Source organism: Ceratosolen solmsi, unplaced genomic scaffold (assembly GCF_000503995.2).
Source record: "Ceratosolen solmsi marchali unplaced genomic scaffold, CerSol_1.0 scaffold47, whole genome shotgun sequence".
Taxonomy (NCBI): Eukaryota; Metazoa; Arthropoda; class Insecta; order Hymenoptera; family Agaonidae; genus Ceratosolen; species Ceratosolen solmsi.
In genome coordinates this window covers 8,545,148-8,563,530 of record NW_011948419.1, presented here as the reverse complement: position 1 = coordinate 8,563,530, position 18,383 = coordinate 8,545,148, and the positions used below count along the sequence as shown (strand labels likewise).

Below are 18,383 nucleotides of genomic sequence, written 5' to 3'. Positions count from 1 at the left end.
AAGCCACCCCCTCAAACTACCATTCACACTACTTCCCAACAGCAACCGCATCAACTCATGGGTATGTATATTGTCGTATATGTGCGTGTATATCGTGGGTAAATAATTTATTTTTATTTTATTAGTTAAAAATGATTACAAGTGATAGTATTTTAGTAAAAACTTTAAAAAATGAAGGTCTAAATTTACTACTTGTATACAATTATTGTTTGTCAAGTTATGTATTATATATATTAAACATGTTGTTAAAGTTATTTATGAGTTTATTAACGATTATTTAAGTTTGAGTTTTACATTAAATATAATACTGACAATATATAATGTGCTTTGAATCAAGTAATTTCAACAATGGTAAAATTGTAGATAATAGACAAATTAATAATGTTATAGAACATCGTAATTATCCGAAGACGATATTTGTAAATTTAATCATTTAAATTATAATTGATAGATGCTGCTAGTCGCGCAAAAGCAGAGAAAATACGACTCGCTTTGGAGAAGATGCGCGAAGCCAGTGTTCAGAAGCTCTTCATTAAAGTGTTCACTCTTGACGGAAGCGGCAAGAGCCTTCTTGTCGACGAGAATATGAGCGTAGCTCATATCTGTAGATTGCTTGCCGATAAAAATCATGTAGCAATGGATCCAAAATGGGCTGTTGTTGAACATCTGCCCGACTTACTTATGGGTAAGAATTAAATTTTGTTTTATAGTATTAAAATATTAAAATATATAGTTTATTGTATATATGAAAAAATATAACTAATCATTTTATTTATTTTAATTATAATATATAATAAATTTATCACATTCATTTTTAAAATAGATTAGAAATTATTATTATTTGAAATATTGTTATAGTTTTTTTTTTCTACAGAAAGAGTTTATGAGGATCATGAGTTACTTGTAGAAAATCTATTGCTTTGGACACGTGATTCAAAAAACAGATTATTCTTTGTAGAGAGACATGATAAGATGCAACTATTTCTTACACCTGAGAGGTTTCTTCTGGGGCCATCTGATCGTGGTAACGGAGAATACGATGATCATTCACGCAACATTTTACTCGAGGAATTCTTTTCAAGTAGTAGTGCTGGAGTACCAGAGGTAAATATTTATTTAACTATTTGCAAATATTTATTATTTTTACTTTGGAATATATTTTTGAAGCACTAATTAATGATGAAGAATTATATGAAATTTTCAAGTATTATTTAAAAAAAGTATTATATTTAAGTTTATTATTATTTAAAGTGTTATTTACAATTTGTATGCATTTCTTAAAGTCTATTTTATTTTAATAATTAACGAGTATTTTAACTTTCAATTTATGCATGATTTTTTTAATTATAATGTTTAATTAAAAATTGCTTTAGTAATTACAAAAATATCCTTTAAATAAGATGTATTTAAAACTCAACCTTGAGAAGCTAACAAACTTGCTATTTGATTAACTATACATAATGTTAACGGTGTAACAGTGTAAAATTTATTACCTTCAGGTAGAGGGTCCTTTATATCTGAAGTCGGATAGTAAAAAAGGTTGGAAGCGTTACCACTTTATTTTAAGAGCATCTGGTTTGTATTACTGGCCCAAAGAAAAAGCCCGTACCGCTCGTGACCTTGTCTGCCTCGCGACATTTGATGTTAATCAGGTATATTATGGTGTTGGTTGGAGAAAAAAGTACAAGGCACCCTCGGATTTTTGCTTTGCCATTAAACATCCGCGTCTACAACAAGCGAAATCCACCAAGTACATTAAATTTTTGTGCACCGAAGATAATGTTACACTTGAGCGTTGGATGGTTGGCATCCGAATAGCGAAATATGGTGCCAAACTTATGGAAAATTATAGAATGCTTGTGGATGAACTAGCTCAAGAGGATTTGGATTTACTGGCACATGCGAGATCATGCTCGGTCAGCTCGATAGCGACGACTCCAGTAAACCAAACGCAGTATAATACAGCCAACGATAATATCAGACAATTTAATGAATGTACAAGGCTTAACTCTGAGATGCAAACGTCCATGGTCGGTATTTCGACAATAAACAATAGGCACTATGATTCAACAGTACAACATCAAAATTATAATAATACTGAACAACGTCAGAATTACAACAGCGATGGGAGGTTGAGTCGTGCAAGCAGTTCTAGTTCTAGCGGATGTTTATCAGATGGTGCTCCAAGCAGTTGCGAGGTAGATCGTATTTCATAAATCGTGTTACATTACATATCTGTTGATATTGAAGAAATAGTTATATATGAGCTTTGTGAGACGGTTATTAATCAACATTACCGATCTACTCATCATTTTTATTAAACTTTCTTAAAACAATAAAATTATTTAATAATAAGAATTAAAGTAATTTATATAAATTAATATTATTAACAAAATTATTACTTTACTAATATAAGATTATTTTATACTGTTAGTCAAATTTATTTAATATGTGAAGTAAATTAATCTAATTGATAAAAAAATACAAAATTTTGCCTTGATACTTATTTTTAAAATATTCGATGATCGTTATTTAATAATATCAATTTAAAAAATTTATAGTCTTGCTAAATTAATATTTGTTTTTATAGGTAGCCTTTGAGTGCGGTGAATTTCCCACTGGTACAATCAAAAGAAAACCGTCCATGAATCCCAAACTCCCTTTAACATCGATAACACGGCAACTAAAAGAGGTTGGTGAGACGGTACGAGATGAACCGGACTGTCCATCTCCTACGAGCTCGTGTTCTGGTACATTAACGCGACGTCACAGTCGTAGAAGAAGTGGTACTGATTCGGATGGCTCTGGTACTCTCAAGCGACATCATAGATCTGGTAATGCTACACCAGTTAGCCCAGTCCCACCTGGAACCCCAGTGAGAGAACGTATCAGTCCAATGAATTATAGTCGCACTGATATCCAAGAAATAAAATCACCTAGTCCAATACAGTCGTGCATGGTTAGTTGATTGATTTATATTCTAAAAGTGTTGTATATGTAATAAGTAGTATGTTTAAATTTCTAAATAGGTTAATTTCATTATCTCCAAATGTTTAAATTAACAAATATTTAAAGTCTATAATTTATAATACAATCAAATAATCCTCTTGCCAACAATTAAGGTCGGTGCATATTCGGTGCATATTTCATCAGGGTCTTATTTAAGTATCAATTCATTAATATTGTAATTTTTATTTTTAGATGGATTCTATTACTTCTCTACCACCACCACCATCGCCGTCGCGCCTCAATGAAGAAATCGAGTCAGACAGTGAGCCCCTACCACCACCTCCTCCCGAAATGTTCAGGTCGAACCTGTCCCTTGACTCGCTTCCGCCACCTCCAGCTCCAAGTGAACTTTCGATTTGTAATACCGCCGATCTTAGTGGCTCGAACTTGAGCCTCGTATCCCTACCACCTCCGCCGAGTCCTCTCGTCGGAGAGACAGGGACAATACGCCGTGCCAAACCTAAACAGTCTCTCGGTACCCCGACGAATTCTGTTTCACACGACAGTACTCCTATGCAAGTCAGTAATCAGCGATCCAGTCATGTAACCAACAATATGCCAATCTACGCTTTGACCATGAACAATGGATTCGATAATTTGCAAAGCTCATTACCATCGAATATTTCCTATTCTAGTTCCAATACTAGCACACCAATTTATGGACCAAGCTCGCCAAGTTTCCATATTGTGCAGCCACCTCCCTTTGTATCTCCGCCCTCCTACCCGCTCAAACTTCCCGAACCTATTTATATGGCCCAGCCTCAATACCAGTTCCAACTCCAACAGCAAATACAGCCACAATTGCAGAATAACGGGCCACTCGTGATCAAGTCTAATATCAACATGGACACTATGAGAAGAAGTGCTCTCAAACAAGCCGCGAATCATTACGCCAGTCCGCCCTATCTCGCGGAGCTCAAAGTCGCTGCTAGCCCCCAGTCACAACGTCGTGTTACTATCCAGGAACCACCGCTTTCACCCAAAAGCTCCAAAATTAATACTGGTAAAAAGATCTCTTTTAACCTGCCACCTCAGCAGGAGCCCGGTAGTCCGGCTCTACCCCAAAGGAAGCCAATGCCACCACGGAGATCCGATAGTACCAGACTTACTTCTCCAAAAAAACTTGCTGCTTCCGATCAAGCACCCCCTGGTGATTTCCTTAAGGATCTTCAACGGGTTATGAGAAAAAAGTGGCAGGTTGCCCAAAAATGTAAACTCGACTCAACGACAACGCCGCATGAAGTTTTGGGCTTCCGAGACCCACCACCTGCCATTGCTGACTATCGAGAGACCAACGTGTCTAACTGGGTGCATGAACACTATGGTTCGGATAATCTTTATGAAAACGTATACACAGCAGAGTCAGGATCACCCGTCGAGTACGCGAGCAGTAACAGTCCTATTAGTCCCGTACGGCATGCCAGCGTTAGATTCAATGAAGAGAATGGCAAAAAGGTTATCGCAACTGCCATCGCTGGTAAGAGAAGACCTCCACCTCCACCACCAAAGAGGTCCGAGACAACGCATCTAACAACGAAATCAATGCACTGACCATAGCCGAGCATTCACGAGCGAGTTGAGGGCAAGTGGTACCAATGCCTTTGTGACTGTTGGAAAGATTGAATGTGCTTAGATCTCTGTACTCTGTACCTCTAGGAGTTGTGATGTATCACAGATTTTTCATACTAAGCACAAAAATCGCACGTATCTTATCGCGCAATAATTTAAAACATCGAACGATTTGGAAAAGTTTTACAAAGATTTTTTAGAACAACGTTTTTACAGTTTTCTATGTACTTTGTACTTTATTGCCGTTCTCACTTATATACACAATTCCGACTCGTTGTTTATGAATAAAAATTGTAAAAATCAAACGATGGACAAAGTTTGATAAATTCCGAATGTTTCAGACTTACTAATTTTACATGTTTATATGAAAGGAATGAAAAAACAAATCTAAAAATTTTAATATAGTAATATTTATCGGTAAAAAACCTGTAATGAATACAGTTTTGTAAGAAAGGTGCTTTTATACACATTTTTACATGGCTACTTTGTATTAATTATATGGCCATGTATAAATATATATGCAACGGATTCACACAATCAAGTTTACGTATATACGTATTCGTATGTTGATTTATCTTATTTTTAGCGTCAATTTCATGTATAATGCTAAAGAGGATAACAAGCATATATAGTTATTTAAAAAATTATTTAAATTAGGGAACTCCGTTTATGAAAGAACTTTAAGTATTAACTTATTTTGTCATATCTCGTTTAAACGATGATGCTGATAATAAATATGCACAATCGTATAAGCAGTATATACCATAATTGTATCGAAGTACTGCAAAATTGTGGACTCGATGTGTGATTTTCGACAGTACCGACAGCAAAAACTCACGCAAATTCTACTACGGTTCCGTCGATAGCTGCGATCTCGTTTATGCCATTTCTATAATTGTTCTTTTCTGAATAAAATAAATAGTACTTTATAGACAAATTATTAAGTCGATAACTGCATATAAAATTTAAAAATGACATTCATTCGATTAAAAGTGTTTGGTAGTTATAATAAAAATATTTTTAATGGATGTTGTACTTCGCCTTTGCAAAGATTTTCCAAAATGATATTACCACTATTAAACGACAGTACTAATGATTGTCATTAATATGAAAAATTAAAGAAAATATTTCAAAAGATTAAAAAAATATAGTAATCAAAAGAGTTAAATGTTCGTATAACGAACCTGATTCACTTAAATATTTATGGTGGAATGGATCTTTTCAGCGCTTAATTTCAAGAAACATGAATGAAATAAAATCAGATGATAAGTATGAGCTTGCAAAGTGTGAATTTTTTTGTTCAGAGAGCAAAAAAATATAAAGTAGAATTTTTTTTAATAAACGTTAGAGAAGTGTCAAGATTTATGAATCTTATCTAGTAAAATGAAAACTACGAAATTTTAGAAAAATTGTAAAATTAAATTTACAAATTAAAAAAATAGTGCAATTGGCAAAATTTAATTAACACATAAGTATAAAATAAACGAACAAGTTTCGTTAAACTCAATAAAAAGCAAAAACATATTTTTCGTATCATCGTGTAGTATAATGTAATTTGGAATTTTAATTTTTTAAGTTGTATGTTTTTTGTAAATATTGTGTGAATGATACTATAAGATAAAATAACGATATGAGTATCGTGGTTAAATTATAAAAATTATTATTTATGGAAGAGTTTGCGAGAATAATTTTTAAAATGTAAATGGATAGTAAAAAATGCTAATTTCCTAAATACTACAATTGTCATACATTTCTAAAATTTATTTGATTAAATTTTACAATTTGATAATATATCAATCCCATGTTATATGCGTCAATATTCATTTGAAATTAATTAGCAAATTTATTACTCTGAGTAAAATATTGAATTTTGTAATAATATTCTTGTGGAGCAAGATCCGTTGCCTGAAAGTACTACACATATTAAACAGAATAAGCGCAGCAGTTGAAATATTACAATAAAAACTCAGTATATGTTAATATTTCTATGTAAATAAATTTTTCGTATATTTCAGTTACTGAAAATTTTTTCTTGAGTGCTCATGTCATTCTTTTATTCAATATTTTTGCAACGTAAATTTATATTAAGTTATCACAATTATATTTAATAATTTTACATTCAAGTAAATAAGAAATAATTCGGACATTAATAATAGTTTTTATTTGTTTATAAATAAATCAAAATTAATTAAAAGTCACTTGGAAATTTATTATAAATGAATCATTTTAAATGTTTAAAACTGAAAAAATAATATAGTGTTTGTAAATATGACTATTTAATTTGTTAATTACATTTCAAACGTTTCAAATAATAATGTAACGAAATTATGGATTTTTATTCGTTTATTGATAATTATCTATAACTCACTTATTGTTCAAAACAATAAATTTTTGTAAGCTATGCATTTTTTATTGAGAAATCATCATATATTTGTATAAGATTATAAAAGCTAAAACAAGTCAAGGTGGTTTTTATTTGTGGTCGTTCATTCTTCACAAGAATTAGAAATTAAAACCTAAATTTTTTGTTAAACTTAACACTAGATATCAATGAATTTATTATTTATATTGGTTTGTTTTGTAAAGATGCTGCTCATGAATGTGAGTTTAGAAATCGTAGGAGTTAGCTGTCTGTCATTTGTAACCGTAGAATTCTCAGAAGTGTCAGTTTTTAATATTTCTGCCTTTATATTTGATTTTTATTTCGGCACATATACAAATTTTAGGAGATTGAAATTTTTATATTGAAAGATGAATTGTCAAAATCAATCCTTTTGATTTATTCTTTTACACGCGTTAATACGCAAATTAACGTCATTTCAACACATGCAATATTTAATATCAAACATGTTTTCTTCACCGCTTTTTATTAGTCAAAAGTTTGAATATCTTGATTTGCGTGAGAATTGCCGATTTTGTCTTATATATTCTAGCTCTCTTTGTAAATCATGGATTTATGTTGATTAATCACTTTTGTAAACTCTTTAATACCATCTTTTACATTTTTTGCTGAATTTGTTTTTATGGAGTTTAAAACATTTTTCATAAATCTAGGTTTATTTAAAAAGAAATGTAAATGATATTCTCTATAACTAAAAAAGTTTTTATTTTCAAATTATAGAACATTGTTTTATAATATTTTGCATTTAAAATTTATCTGATATGTTACACTCGTACTTCTTCACTAAATGATTTACATTCATTTATTTTTAAAAAAAAATCTCATTTAGTATTTTATATTTTATATTATGCAAGCACTTAGCATTAGGAAAATTATTTCATTTAAAATTTTACAGTGTTCATAAAATTTATTTTATGTATATTCCTATACAAATTCCTGATAATATAATCTACTTTGAATTTTATAGATTAAAATATGCCTAACATTTTACAATATATTTATAACATTTATATAACATATTTTTAATTATAATGATGAAAACTAGTGAATTTATAATTGTAAAATTAGAGGATATTGATAAAAAATACTATAATTTCATTTAATACAAATTAAATTGAATGATAAAAAATATTTATTTAAATGACTTAAGTAACAAATTGTATTCCATAAAAAATATTTTATATATTTAAACGAACTTCCTAAAAATTAAATTATTATTGAGCATATTATATTTACGTAATAAACTCGAATTTACAGTGTTCTTTATGTCTACTGCATCGTCAAATAAATACTTTTTTTTTATTTTCTTATACTCTTAATAACATTTTATTCGTAATCGTTACAAAAATGTAAATGAAATTTAAATTACATAATTATGAAGTCTTTAATTTATGTTTTCGAATTCATTGTAAAATGAATAATTGATAAATGTGCTAAAACAAGATTTCTTCTCATTGAAGAATAATTAACTAATTTTTGGTTAAGTTTTTTTATCTAAATTTTTTTTGAATCCATAGTTACTATATGTAATTAATAATTGTACAAAAACTAAAAGAACGTTTGAGAATGAAATGATTTTTTTAAATAAAATTTTATAATATATAGAATGTTATACTGTATGTAAAATTATCAAATTCTATTCCAGAAAATTTTATTGAATATTATTGATAGTTATATTTAATTTTGTAAAAAAAATGAAATTGTTAAATATTAATTTAAGAAGAAATAAGTATTATACATTGGAATATTATAACTTACATTATTGAGAAACTGCTCTTAATTAATAAGTATTTGAAAATTTAACTACATGGCTGTTTTTTCGTTTAATCTCATTAATAATGAGAATTCTTCTTGCCTTCTATTATACGATTAATGATGAAAAAGTCTCCAATATGATTTTTTTAGAATTTACGTTATAATATATAAATTCTTATATTAATTTATAAGCACTTTTATTTATTTTATTTTATTTATTTCTAAGTATCTCTTAGAAAAAATTATGTCAATGTATTTGATATAAAATCTTTATTGAGCGAACAATACTATATTTTCAGGATTGATTTTACGTACATAGATTAATTATCGAGTTCAGAAACCGTTATATCTTATGCAATTATTAGTATCATGGAATGAAAAATCAAAGATCACTTTTATTTAAATTCTACTGAAATTTAAATGTTAGCACAATTAGCGAATTTGAATCCATTTCAGAAATGCGACAATCGTCATTGAAATTTTCACGGTGCAGCTTTGTTGTAGATAATATGAGTAGGAATTAAGTTAGTTTAAATTTATGTCTTTTGTCGTGTTAGAGAATAATTATAGTAATTCTAAAGAATTATATGATTAAATTTCGAAATGGATTTTCGAAATATCGAGATTAATTAGACGATTTTATGAAATTCAGCATTCTCACGATTATCTAATGGTTGTCTGTGGACGTCTACGCATTTTTGGACCACCAACTCAGATACGACCGCACGTGCGTATTTAAATTGAATCGGCATGATCAGTTGCGTGATTTCATTTAAAATTCATCTTACCAGATATCGATGAGCCTATCTATGTATTACTGAAGGATTCGCATCGGCATACTTTGAAATATGATTAGTGTATTATAATCTGTGAAGCGGTCTCATTTAAGAAAAAAGAGGAGGAGCAGGAGCAAGAAGAGAAACAGGAGCAGTAATAAGAGCTGATTGTGAAGATAAGGAAAGGAGAAAATGTAAGAACTTAACATCCTTATAATACATCTTCTTTCTGTATCAAAGTATTTTTAATGTGCATTTTTATGTATCAAAGTATTTTTAATGTGCATTTTTATGGTGCGATTAATACCATCGTAAAATGTGTTGAAACGCAAATTAGAAACCAGAAATATTCTAAAATATATACAATGCATATTATCCGATCACGAGTCGTGATTTACAGTCATTATAAATATTCAAATTGATACATCTGAATACAACATTTAATAGTATTTTAATTAAGTAATATAACATGTAATTATATATCGAAACATTTTAATACCTTTTGAAAATTAATATTAAAATTGAATTTGAATATATAACTAATATTCGTAAAAATTCAACGGAATTCTCGTCAAACTCAATGAATGATATATCTTTATGTTTAGGCAACTATTTGACTACTCCTTGTAAATACAAAAATATCAAATTATATTTAATCAAATATTATTTATTATTTATGTACAACCTTTTTTTTAAAATCTATGTTTATCAGATTAATTTGAATGAATAAAATATATTATTTACTCAAATCAAATGATTTTTCTGACATTCATATTATTTTTCAATTTAAATTTTAGAAAAATTTAGATAATTATATTTAATATATAATATATATTTTTTTAATTTATATAAATATAGAAATTTTTAAATGCATATATGTTTACAAAAAATATTTAGATATGCAGATACGTCAACTAAAACATGCATAATCATACATAGAAAAGAATCAATGTCGAATGAGCTATGAATTTGTATGCATTAAATTAAGCGCTACTTTATTAAATTAATTTTAAAAGTATAAATACTTCTTAGATCTAACAATTAGTTTTTTTAATTTTAGAAAACGATTCAACCATCTGAACTTATTTATTATATAATAGAATTTCATTGATAATTCATAAATTCATATTTTAGTTCCTATTTATTTTTTATTTTTATTAATAATTATTAAAAAATGATTACAATTATAATTATAAATTAACTAACAGGTTCAGAATTAACTATGTCGAAGTAGTAATATATAAATTTTCAAAACAAAGTGATCCTATATCTGTTTCTATCGCAGGTAGGTATTAAAATTATAGACCCTAAGGCTAGAAATATTTTATTTAAAATTCATATAGGAATTTTGTAACAAGTAAAAGTATTTCTATCATAATTAAATTGAATATTTAAAATTTATAATATCATTTTTATCATAGCATCACATATAAAACTTAATCGTAAATAATGTTCATTTTGTTCAAATTAATCATTTTTATCTATGTAGTTTAATAAATGTTTAAATTTTAAAATATTATCATAGCTCTTATAATAATTTTAAAGATATTATCTAGCATTCATTATTTCTCTTATAATTGTATATATATATTATGAATTTCTTCTTTATACTTACTTTACTTCGATTTATATTCATATGAGAAACTTATATGAAGAAACTTTCATTGATTTACCAAAAGCTTTTTGAGATACATATTTTGTAGAAAATTATTTATTTTTAGTGCAATTAGTGTTATAATTCTTGACTTTATTACGATGTGGCCAACATTGGCCTTCTGATGAATATCAATAACCTTCCAGACTTACATTTAAGTTTATGTAAAAACAGTTTATACATTATTATATTATTTATATAATTGCAGAATTTCCGAAAAGATAAATTAGTTTCCTTATTATTCTTGTGTGATAGCAGACAGAATATATATAAAAGTAAATTAATTGTCATATATAACTGGAAATAATTAATTGTCTCTTTATAGTTTCCTCTATACTTTGAATATTAGGTTGTGGTTTCACTTTATAAAGCTTGTTTTCTGTTAATTGGCGAAAATACGTATTATTTTAAATATACCCATATCAATTTAAGTTGAAATCATGATACTTATATAGAAATGGGTATGTATATTTCATGAAAGTAATTTCTAATGGCTATGCGTTTATAATTTTATCCATAAAAGAGATTAAATGCAATTGTTATAAATTACAAGTTTTTTGATTAAAAAAAAAGAGTTATTAATTTCCATTGTATGAATTCTATTAATCGAAAAAGTAAGCAATTGAGGAGTGAATACATAAAAAAATTTGAAATCGAGCTAAAAGTAAATGTTTCACTGCTTAAAGAGTTACGTATTTGATACTTACTAACAATTCCGTGGACAGAAAAAATGATAATAAAGTAAATTTAAGGTCCTTTATTCATGGATATATTAGTGAAAATTTAGTAAATTGTAATTTATTGTGAGTTTTTCACTTGCGGCATAGAAAATAGAAGATAAAGCGGCAAAAACAGAGGCGGTGGAGCATTATAAGACGGTGAAAATTCTGAAAATATTGGGGTGAGCAACCCTCGGAAGTAGTGCCCCACTGTCAGTGTGACTTTGACCCACATATAATGCTGCTCTCTGTCCTTTTTGTCGTGCGCCTTGCCAGACTATTATCTTAATCCGCACACATCCGCTTTAAGAAGCCGCGAACGAAATACTGAGGTCTTTGCCTTGTTCACGGATTCTCGATCTTTATTTCAATCAATTCAACTTTTCCTTCTGAATTCCTCTTGTTCGTAAATTGCATCAGTGTTGCATTGTGACATCATCATAGTCATTTACAAATATGAATTTTTTTAAGCACGCCAATAATACAGGTTCTACGACAAACACTCTCTTCTTCCTGTACTAAAAGATATATTATGATTTTTTTATGCACCCACCCATTACATAATTAAATTCAAGGCAAGTAATTTTATTTATATACGGCATATTGTTTACTATTATGCAATATTTAAGTTCATTAACATGTTTTACATTCACTTGTAGTTATATGTTGCATATTGTTTATATTGCATGTTATGTCGTGTATTTTATTTTCACTGACAATTGTAAAATTTATTGTAGATTTTAACGAATTTATATTTCATTCTTTCATAGTTTTTCATAATTCATAGTTCATTCTTTTATTCGTTCTTTTTATTTATAAAAAATATAGTATTTGGTTATTTTATTTGGTTATATTATTTGATAAGTTTTTACTTATCAATTATTAAGTTAATTTATTTACATATACATTGAACTATTTCTAAATATGCATTTAAGGCTGTTTTATATTTTAGAGACTAAATCTGATGATAAGATAAATACATTATTTACATTCTTACTTATACTTTAAACTTATAAGATTCACTTAATAATTATTACTATTGTTATAAATCATTGGCGAGGTATTATAAATTGGTCGCATATGATAACTGATGAAGAAATTAGAAGATCGTGTTAGAACGGAAAGTTTCAGATATTTTTAATACTATATTTTGAAATTTAGAATTGTTATTAGATAATGTTACGTATTAAGAATGAAAAAACTCATAAGGAAATGTTCTTTTCTAATCCATAAATATTTATTAATACAAAATTATAAATGACTAAAAAAGTAGATTGAAATAGGAATCTTCGATTTAAATAATAATAGATTAAATATTATATACTTTATAATAATAGTAAGATACAAAAATTTTATGAAATAAATATGAGTTTCTATGTGATATATTGACGTGGAATTCTTCTCTTTTATTAATAAATTATTTTGTTTTTTAAATTAGCAATATAACTTTTATAAATCATGTATTAAATTTGTAAAATGGATTCGATTCTTTTACTATTAGATAATAGTTATTTTAGCTATCATCTTCTTATTAAATAGCGGATTTTTGTCTCATGAATTTAGCTAATATATTTAATAATAATGAATACTGAAAAAACTAATGAAAATAAATAGTTTATGTTCTAAAACAATCATTTTTATTACTCATTGTCACATGAACATAATTAAAATAAGAATATTATATGTAGAAGTTTATATGTATAATATAATATGAAGTATTATTATAATATTAGTAAAATTTTGAAAGATGAGTTTTCATTAAAAAGAAAAAAATTAATTTTATAATTTTAATTACCGCTGTAATTAAAAGAATTTTTAATAAGAGATAGAGACAAATAGTTGCCTGTTTTAAAGAATCAGAGATCCGTTGCCTTGAAGATATTGAAATTATTTACCTCAGTAGAATAATAAAGAAGTGCAAAAGAATGAACCATAGTCTGTGGGGTAGGTTTTTCATTTTTGTTTATTTTTTTTCAACTAGTGCGCAGCATGATATCATCCCCTCTTGCTTAATTCTTATCCAACCGCAGCGGTAGTGGTAATCGTCATGAGAATTGAATTTGGCCTGGCAGTCAGATAACGCCACGGAAGATGATAAAGACCCATGAATGTCCTGTATGAACATTCCTAATTCTGAGTGCGTACCCCTAGATCTTAATCATGGATTTCGGTTCGAGCGAGTTCATCTTTTGAATTCTTCTTTTACAAAGCAAAATCCATTGTTTGGAGATTTAATCGGCCTCAGAGAATTCCTTTGAAAATCCTTTATTCGAGCTGTTTATTGCTTCTCTTTTATTCTCAATATTTTCTAGACTTTTTTCTGCCGTAAGGCCAGAGTTTTGATTATAACTATCAAAACTCGACAATTGTTTTCTTTGAATTATTAGTAATTTGTGATAACTATTTCAACTAAAAATTAGTTCGAATAGTATAGAAGAAGGTTATAAATTAGAGTATAAATAGAAGCTTTAATTAATTTTGTTATTTTTTAATAAAATGATACAATGTAAAAATTTAAGTTGAAGTATTGTTACATAAGTTATTTTCGAATATTAACGTGATAAATATTTTTTAAATAATTAAGAAAATAAAAATGTTCAAAATACAAATTATAAACAGCAGCTACGTAATAATTGATGGGACACTATGAATGTTGCAATGATAATTCTAAAACTTATAAATGAATTGAAATTAATAAATCAGAAATAAAAACTTTAAGGGCTATGTTTTATGCATCCCCTTTTCTCATCGATGTTTCTTTTCAACACTAAGAGAAGTTGAGCGTCGGAAGCGTTTCGTTCTCGTAGGCATGTTACCAAGCAAGACTTGTTATACATGTAGATAGGAGATGGAAGAAATAAAGAGTGACGGAGTATAAAAGTATGACGAAGAAGGAAAATTAAGAAAGTGGAGATAACCTATCACTGGACTATGGACTCACGTTATTTTTGTTTCTTGAATCTCGTTGTCAACCCCCACCGTAGAGAAAGTACGCGTGTATATGATGAAGAGAATAGCGAGGAGTGAAACTCTATCACTCCCCTCCGAGACGAAGAAAATAAGGCGAGACAGGGAACAGCGGGGACGATGAAGAAGACCGGCTAGATCAATACTTCGCATTTCCGTGATGGCTGGACCATGCCGGACATCCAAAATTTCTCGTTCTGTCTCATTCTCTCACTCTTTAGTTACTACCCCTGGCACAAACCACTTGCTATCGAAGTTTTCATAGGAAAGTAGCAACGGAGGCCGAGGTACCCTCCCACTCGTCCCGCTCACTCAATCTTACTCTCTCTCTCTCTCTCTCTCTCTCTCTCTCTCTCTCTCTCTCTCTCTTCCACTCGCTCCAACATACACGCACACATACACATATACATTGCTTCGTTCCCTTTTCATTCTTTCCGGTCTCCGAGGGTTTTCGACCTGTCCACCTCTGGATTTCTCTTTTCCTCCCTGAAGCTTGAGTCACATTGTCTATATGCCCTTGGCTCTTATCACCTCATTCAAGGTCAGGCTTGAAAAGGCGTGGGCCATCATTTACGCTCATTTTGTCGTATATTTTTGTATTGTATTTGAGAACAAAACGACGAAAAGAAAGAAAGAGTGAAAAAAATAAAGAGCTGACTTTTTCAGATATTACTTTCTAGTGTACATGTTTGCGTATATTAATTGCAATTTTGAAAAGAAACTGTTATATTGTATTGATCTTACTGATTTTTATGAAGACTTAAAAGTGGATTTACATAGCAGTTTAAAGTTTATTTATTTAAAATTTAATAGTCTTTTATGGTATTTATAATTAAAAAATATTTTTTGTATTTTTTAGCCGAATAACTTTTATAAATCTCGTATCATACTTTTATTCCGAACAAAATATCAATTACGAATAAATAGATGTGAAATGAAAATAAAAAAATACAATAAGAAACAAGCAGTTGACAAATTGTACAAAAGTTAGTAAAATTAATTTTTAAAATAATATTTTAATACACTTGAGATAATAATATACTCGTTTGTAAATATTCATTAATTATATTGTATTTAACAAGTTTATAATTCTAGTATTTTATGAAATTAAAAAAGTTCTAAATTATAAGATTTTAGATTATTTATATATCCTATATTTTATTAACTAGAGTTTTAAGAATAAAATATATTATAAATAATGTCAAAATTAATTAATATTTCTAAATTTTGTTTTAATAAAAATAATTGACTAATTATTCATTAAATAATGTAAATTTGGAAAAAACAGAAAAAATTAGCTCATCGTAAATGAATAACGTAATCACACTAAAATAATAAAATAGTATTTTTTATAATTAATTTTATAATAATATAATTCTTAAGTTTATTAAGCAAATAATTGCTATAAAGATATAATTTATAAATATTATCATTTCATTATATTAATTAATTTAAGGTATAAAATCTCTAAAAATCTAATGCTGACAATACAAATTAAATTTGCTTATATTTATAAAGGGCTTATAATAATATTTTTTGTATAAAAATAAAAATTAATCTGCCAAATTTCGCATTTTATTGATCAATTTCCTGTGACTTTAACGCCGTGTAATTTTAACAAATTAAAAAAGTTCAGGATGTCAGAGCGGTAGGCAAAAAATTGAGAACGGCTGACCGTTTCAAGAATTGCCATTTCATCTTATCCATGAGCAGGCAGATTCCTTTCGGACTGTACGAGGTGCAATAAGATATCTGAGTAAGAGCTAACCCAAATTAATAATAAATAAGGTATAATAGAGTGAAAATCTCTTCATTAAAGTAAGGAACCATCAGACAACCCTTCTTTCTTGTAAATATATTCTTTATAAAATAGATTGATATAATTATTTGAAATTATAACGTGATATTTTAACGTGTAATTATTACAGAATTTGCTACTTTGCTACAACCTATTGTAATCATTCGCTGAACTATGAAAAATAAACCAATATAAGAATTTTATTTTTAACAAAAAACCTTTTTTTAATTTATTACTAGTCAACTGAAACTTAACAATCAATGTTTTACATTCATTTGCACTGCAATTTCATTTCACTGCATTTTCAATTTGATTTATTACAGATCTATTTTATAAATAAGGATGTATTCGCTAAAATGTAGATTTGACGTCCAATCTTCAGCATAGAGTTACGTATTTTAGATTTTAGAAGCGTTTATATTTTTTTCTAATATATTATTGTAATTATTTCATTGAATTTCATGTACTTTATTTTTGAGAATTACGTTATTTTTATTTATATAAACAATGATAGTGGTATTACATGTTATTTCTTTTTTCGGCTATTGGCTTTAAAAAAGGGTAGGTATTACTTAGATATATAATGTGAATTGTTACCGATTTTGTTCTTATATTCTACATATAAATTAATTATTTAATGCATAATAAAAAAATATATTGAAACAAATATTAATATTTAGAACTTTAAAAACATTTTGTAGTGATACCAATTAATTTTTCTTAAATGTAAAAACATAAAAATATAAATAAAAATGTCTCTAAATACTTTTTTTAAATTCTGTACAGAGTACTTAAAGTTTGTTTATAATTATTATCAGTACAATACTTTCAACACAAACAGCCTCTTACAAAACACATATTTTTAAACGAAATGAATGTATGAAAATTAATACATATTTGTGTAATAAAATACTATTAGTTTCACTTACAATCAAGATTATTAAATGAAATAAATTATTCACTGCTAACATTATTATTTTACACGAAAATTTATTTTAAATATTTTATTTTATAAGGCTATGTTTAAATACTGTTATACTTCTTTATTATTTCTACTGTTTGAATAGTTCTGTAATACTATTATATTAATGAATTTTTTAAGCTTGAAAATTTTTTTAAATATATTAACGAATTGGACAAAATTTATGTTATATATTATAAAATTGTTATAAAACATAAGTAAATAAATAGATCACATTAACAATTATAATATAAGACAGGTGTATTGAATTTCATATTAAAATGTAAAGTGAATTAAACTTTTTATTTTAATAAAACTTTTATTTAAAACATTATTATTGTGTATTTTGTGAAGCTAATACATCATAAAAAAATAATTAATACACATTTTTATCTTGCACTCTATCGACTTGTTGTTCTATTCGCATAATTATATTTATAAAATTTGTGAAAGATTCTTTTTTCTTATTACGTCTCAAAGAAGTTTTATCATTTATTCATAATCAATATCTTTTTCATATAATATTTACCTAAGTTAGCATGTTACAATCGTAATTTAAAGTAGCATTAAATATATATACTGAGTATCAAGTAATATATTATTATGAAAACGATTTCGTAAAAAACTGTACTTCAACTAAATTAAGTAACGTACATGTTAAGTAGCATTATATTTTCGCCTTAATCTTTCTCTCTCTCTCTCTCTCTCTCTCTCTTTCTATCACTCTTTTTTGTAAGACTGATATTGACCATACATTATTGTTGTGAACACGAC

General features: G+C 27.6%; 1 protein-coding gene across 1 annotated transcript in view; it reads left to right on the top strand.

The window, feature by feature from the left end:
* Positions 1-5,518, top strand: part of LOC105360676 (ras-associated and pleckstrin homology domains-containing protein 1) — a 15,068-nt gene extending 9,550 nt beyond the window's left edge. The window contains 6 exon segments of the mRNA XM_011497643.1: positions 1-61; positions 452-685; positions 875-1,104; positions 1,500-2,198; positions 2,591-2,959; positions 3,202-5,518. The exon segment at positions 1-61 is cut by the window's left edge and continues 3 nt beyond it. Of these exon segments, the coding sequence (XP_011495945.1) occupies positions 1-61; positions 452-685; positions 875-1,104; positions 1,500-2,198; positions 2,591-2,959; positions 3,202-4,560 (2,952 nt within the window). The 3' untranslated portion in view covers positions 4,561-5,518.
* Positions 5,519-18,383: the final 12,865 nt, after the last annotated feature.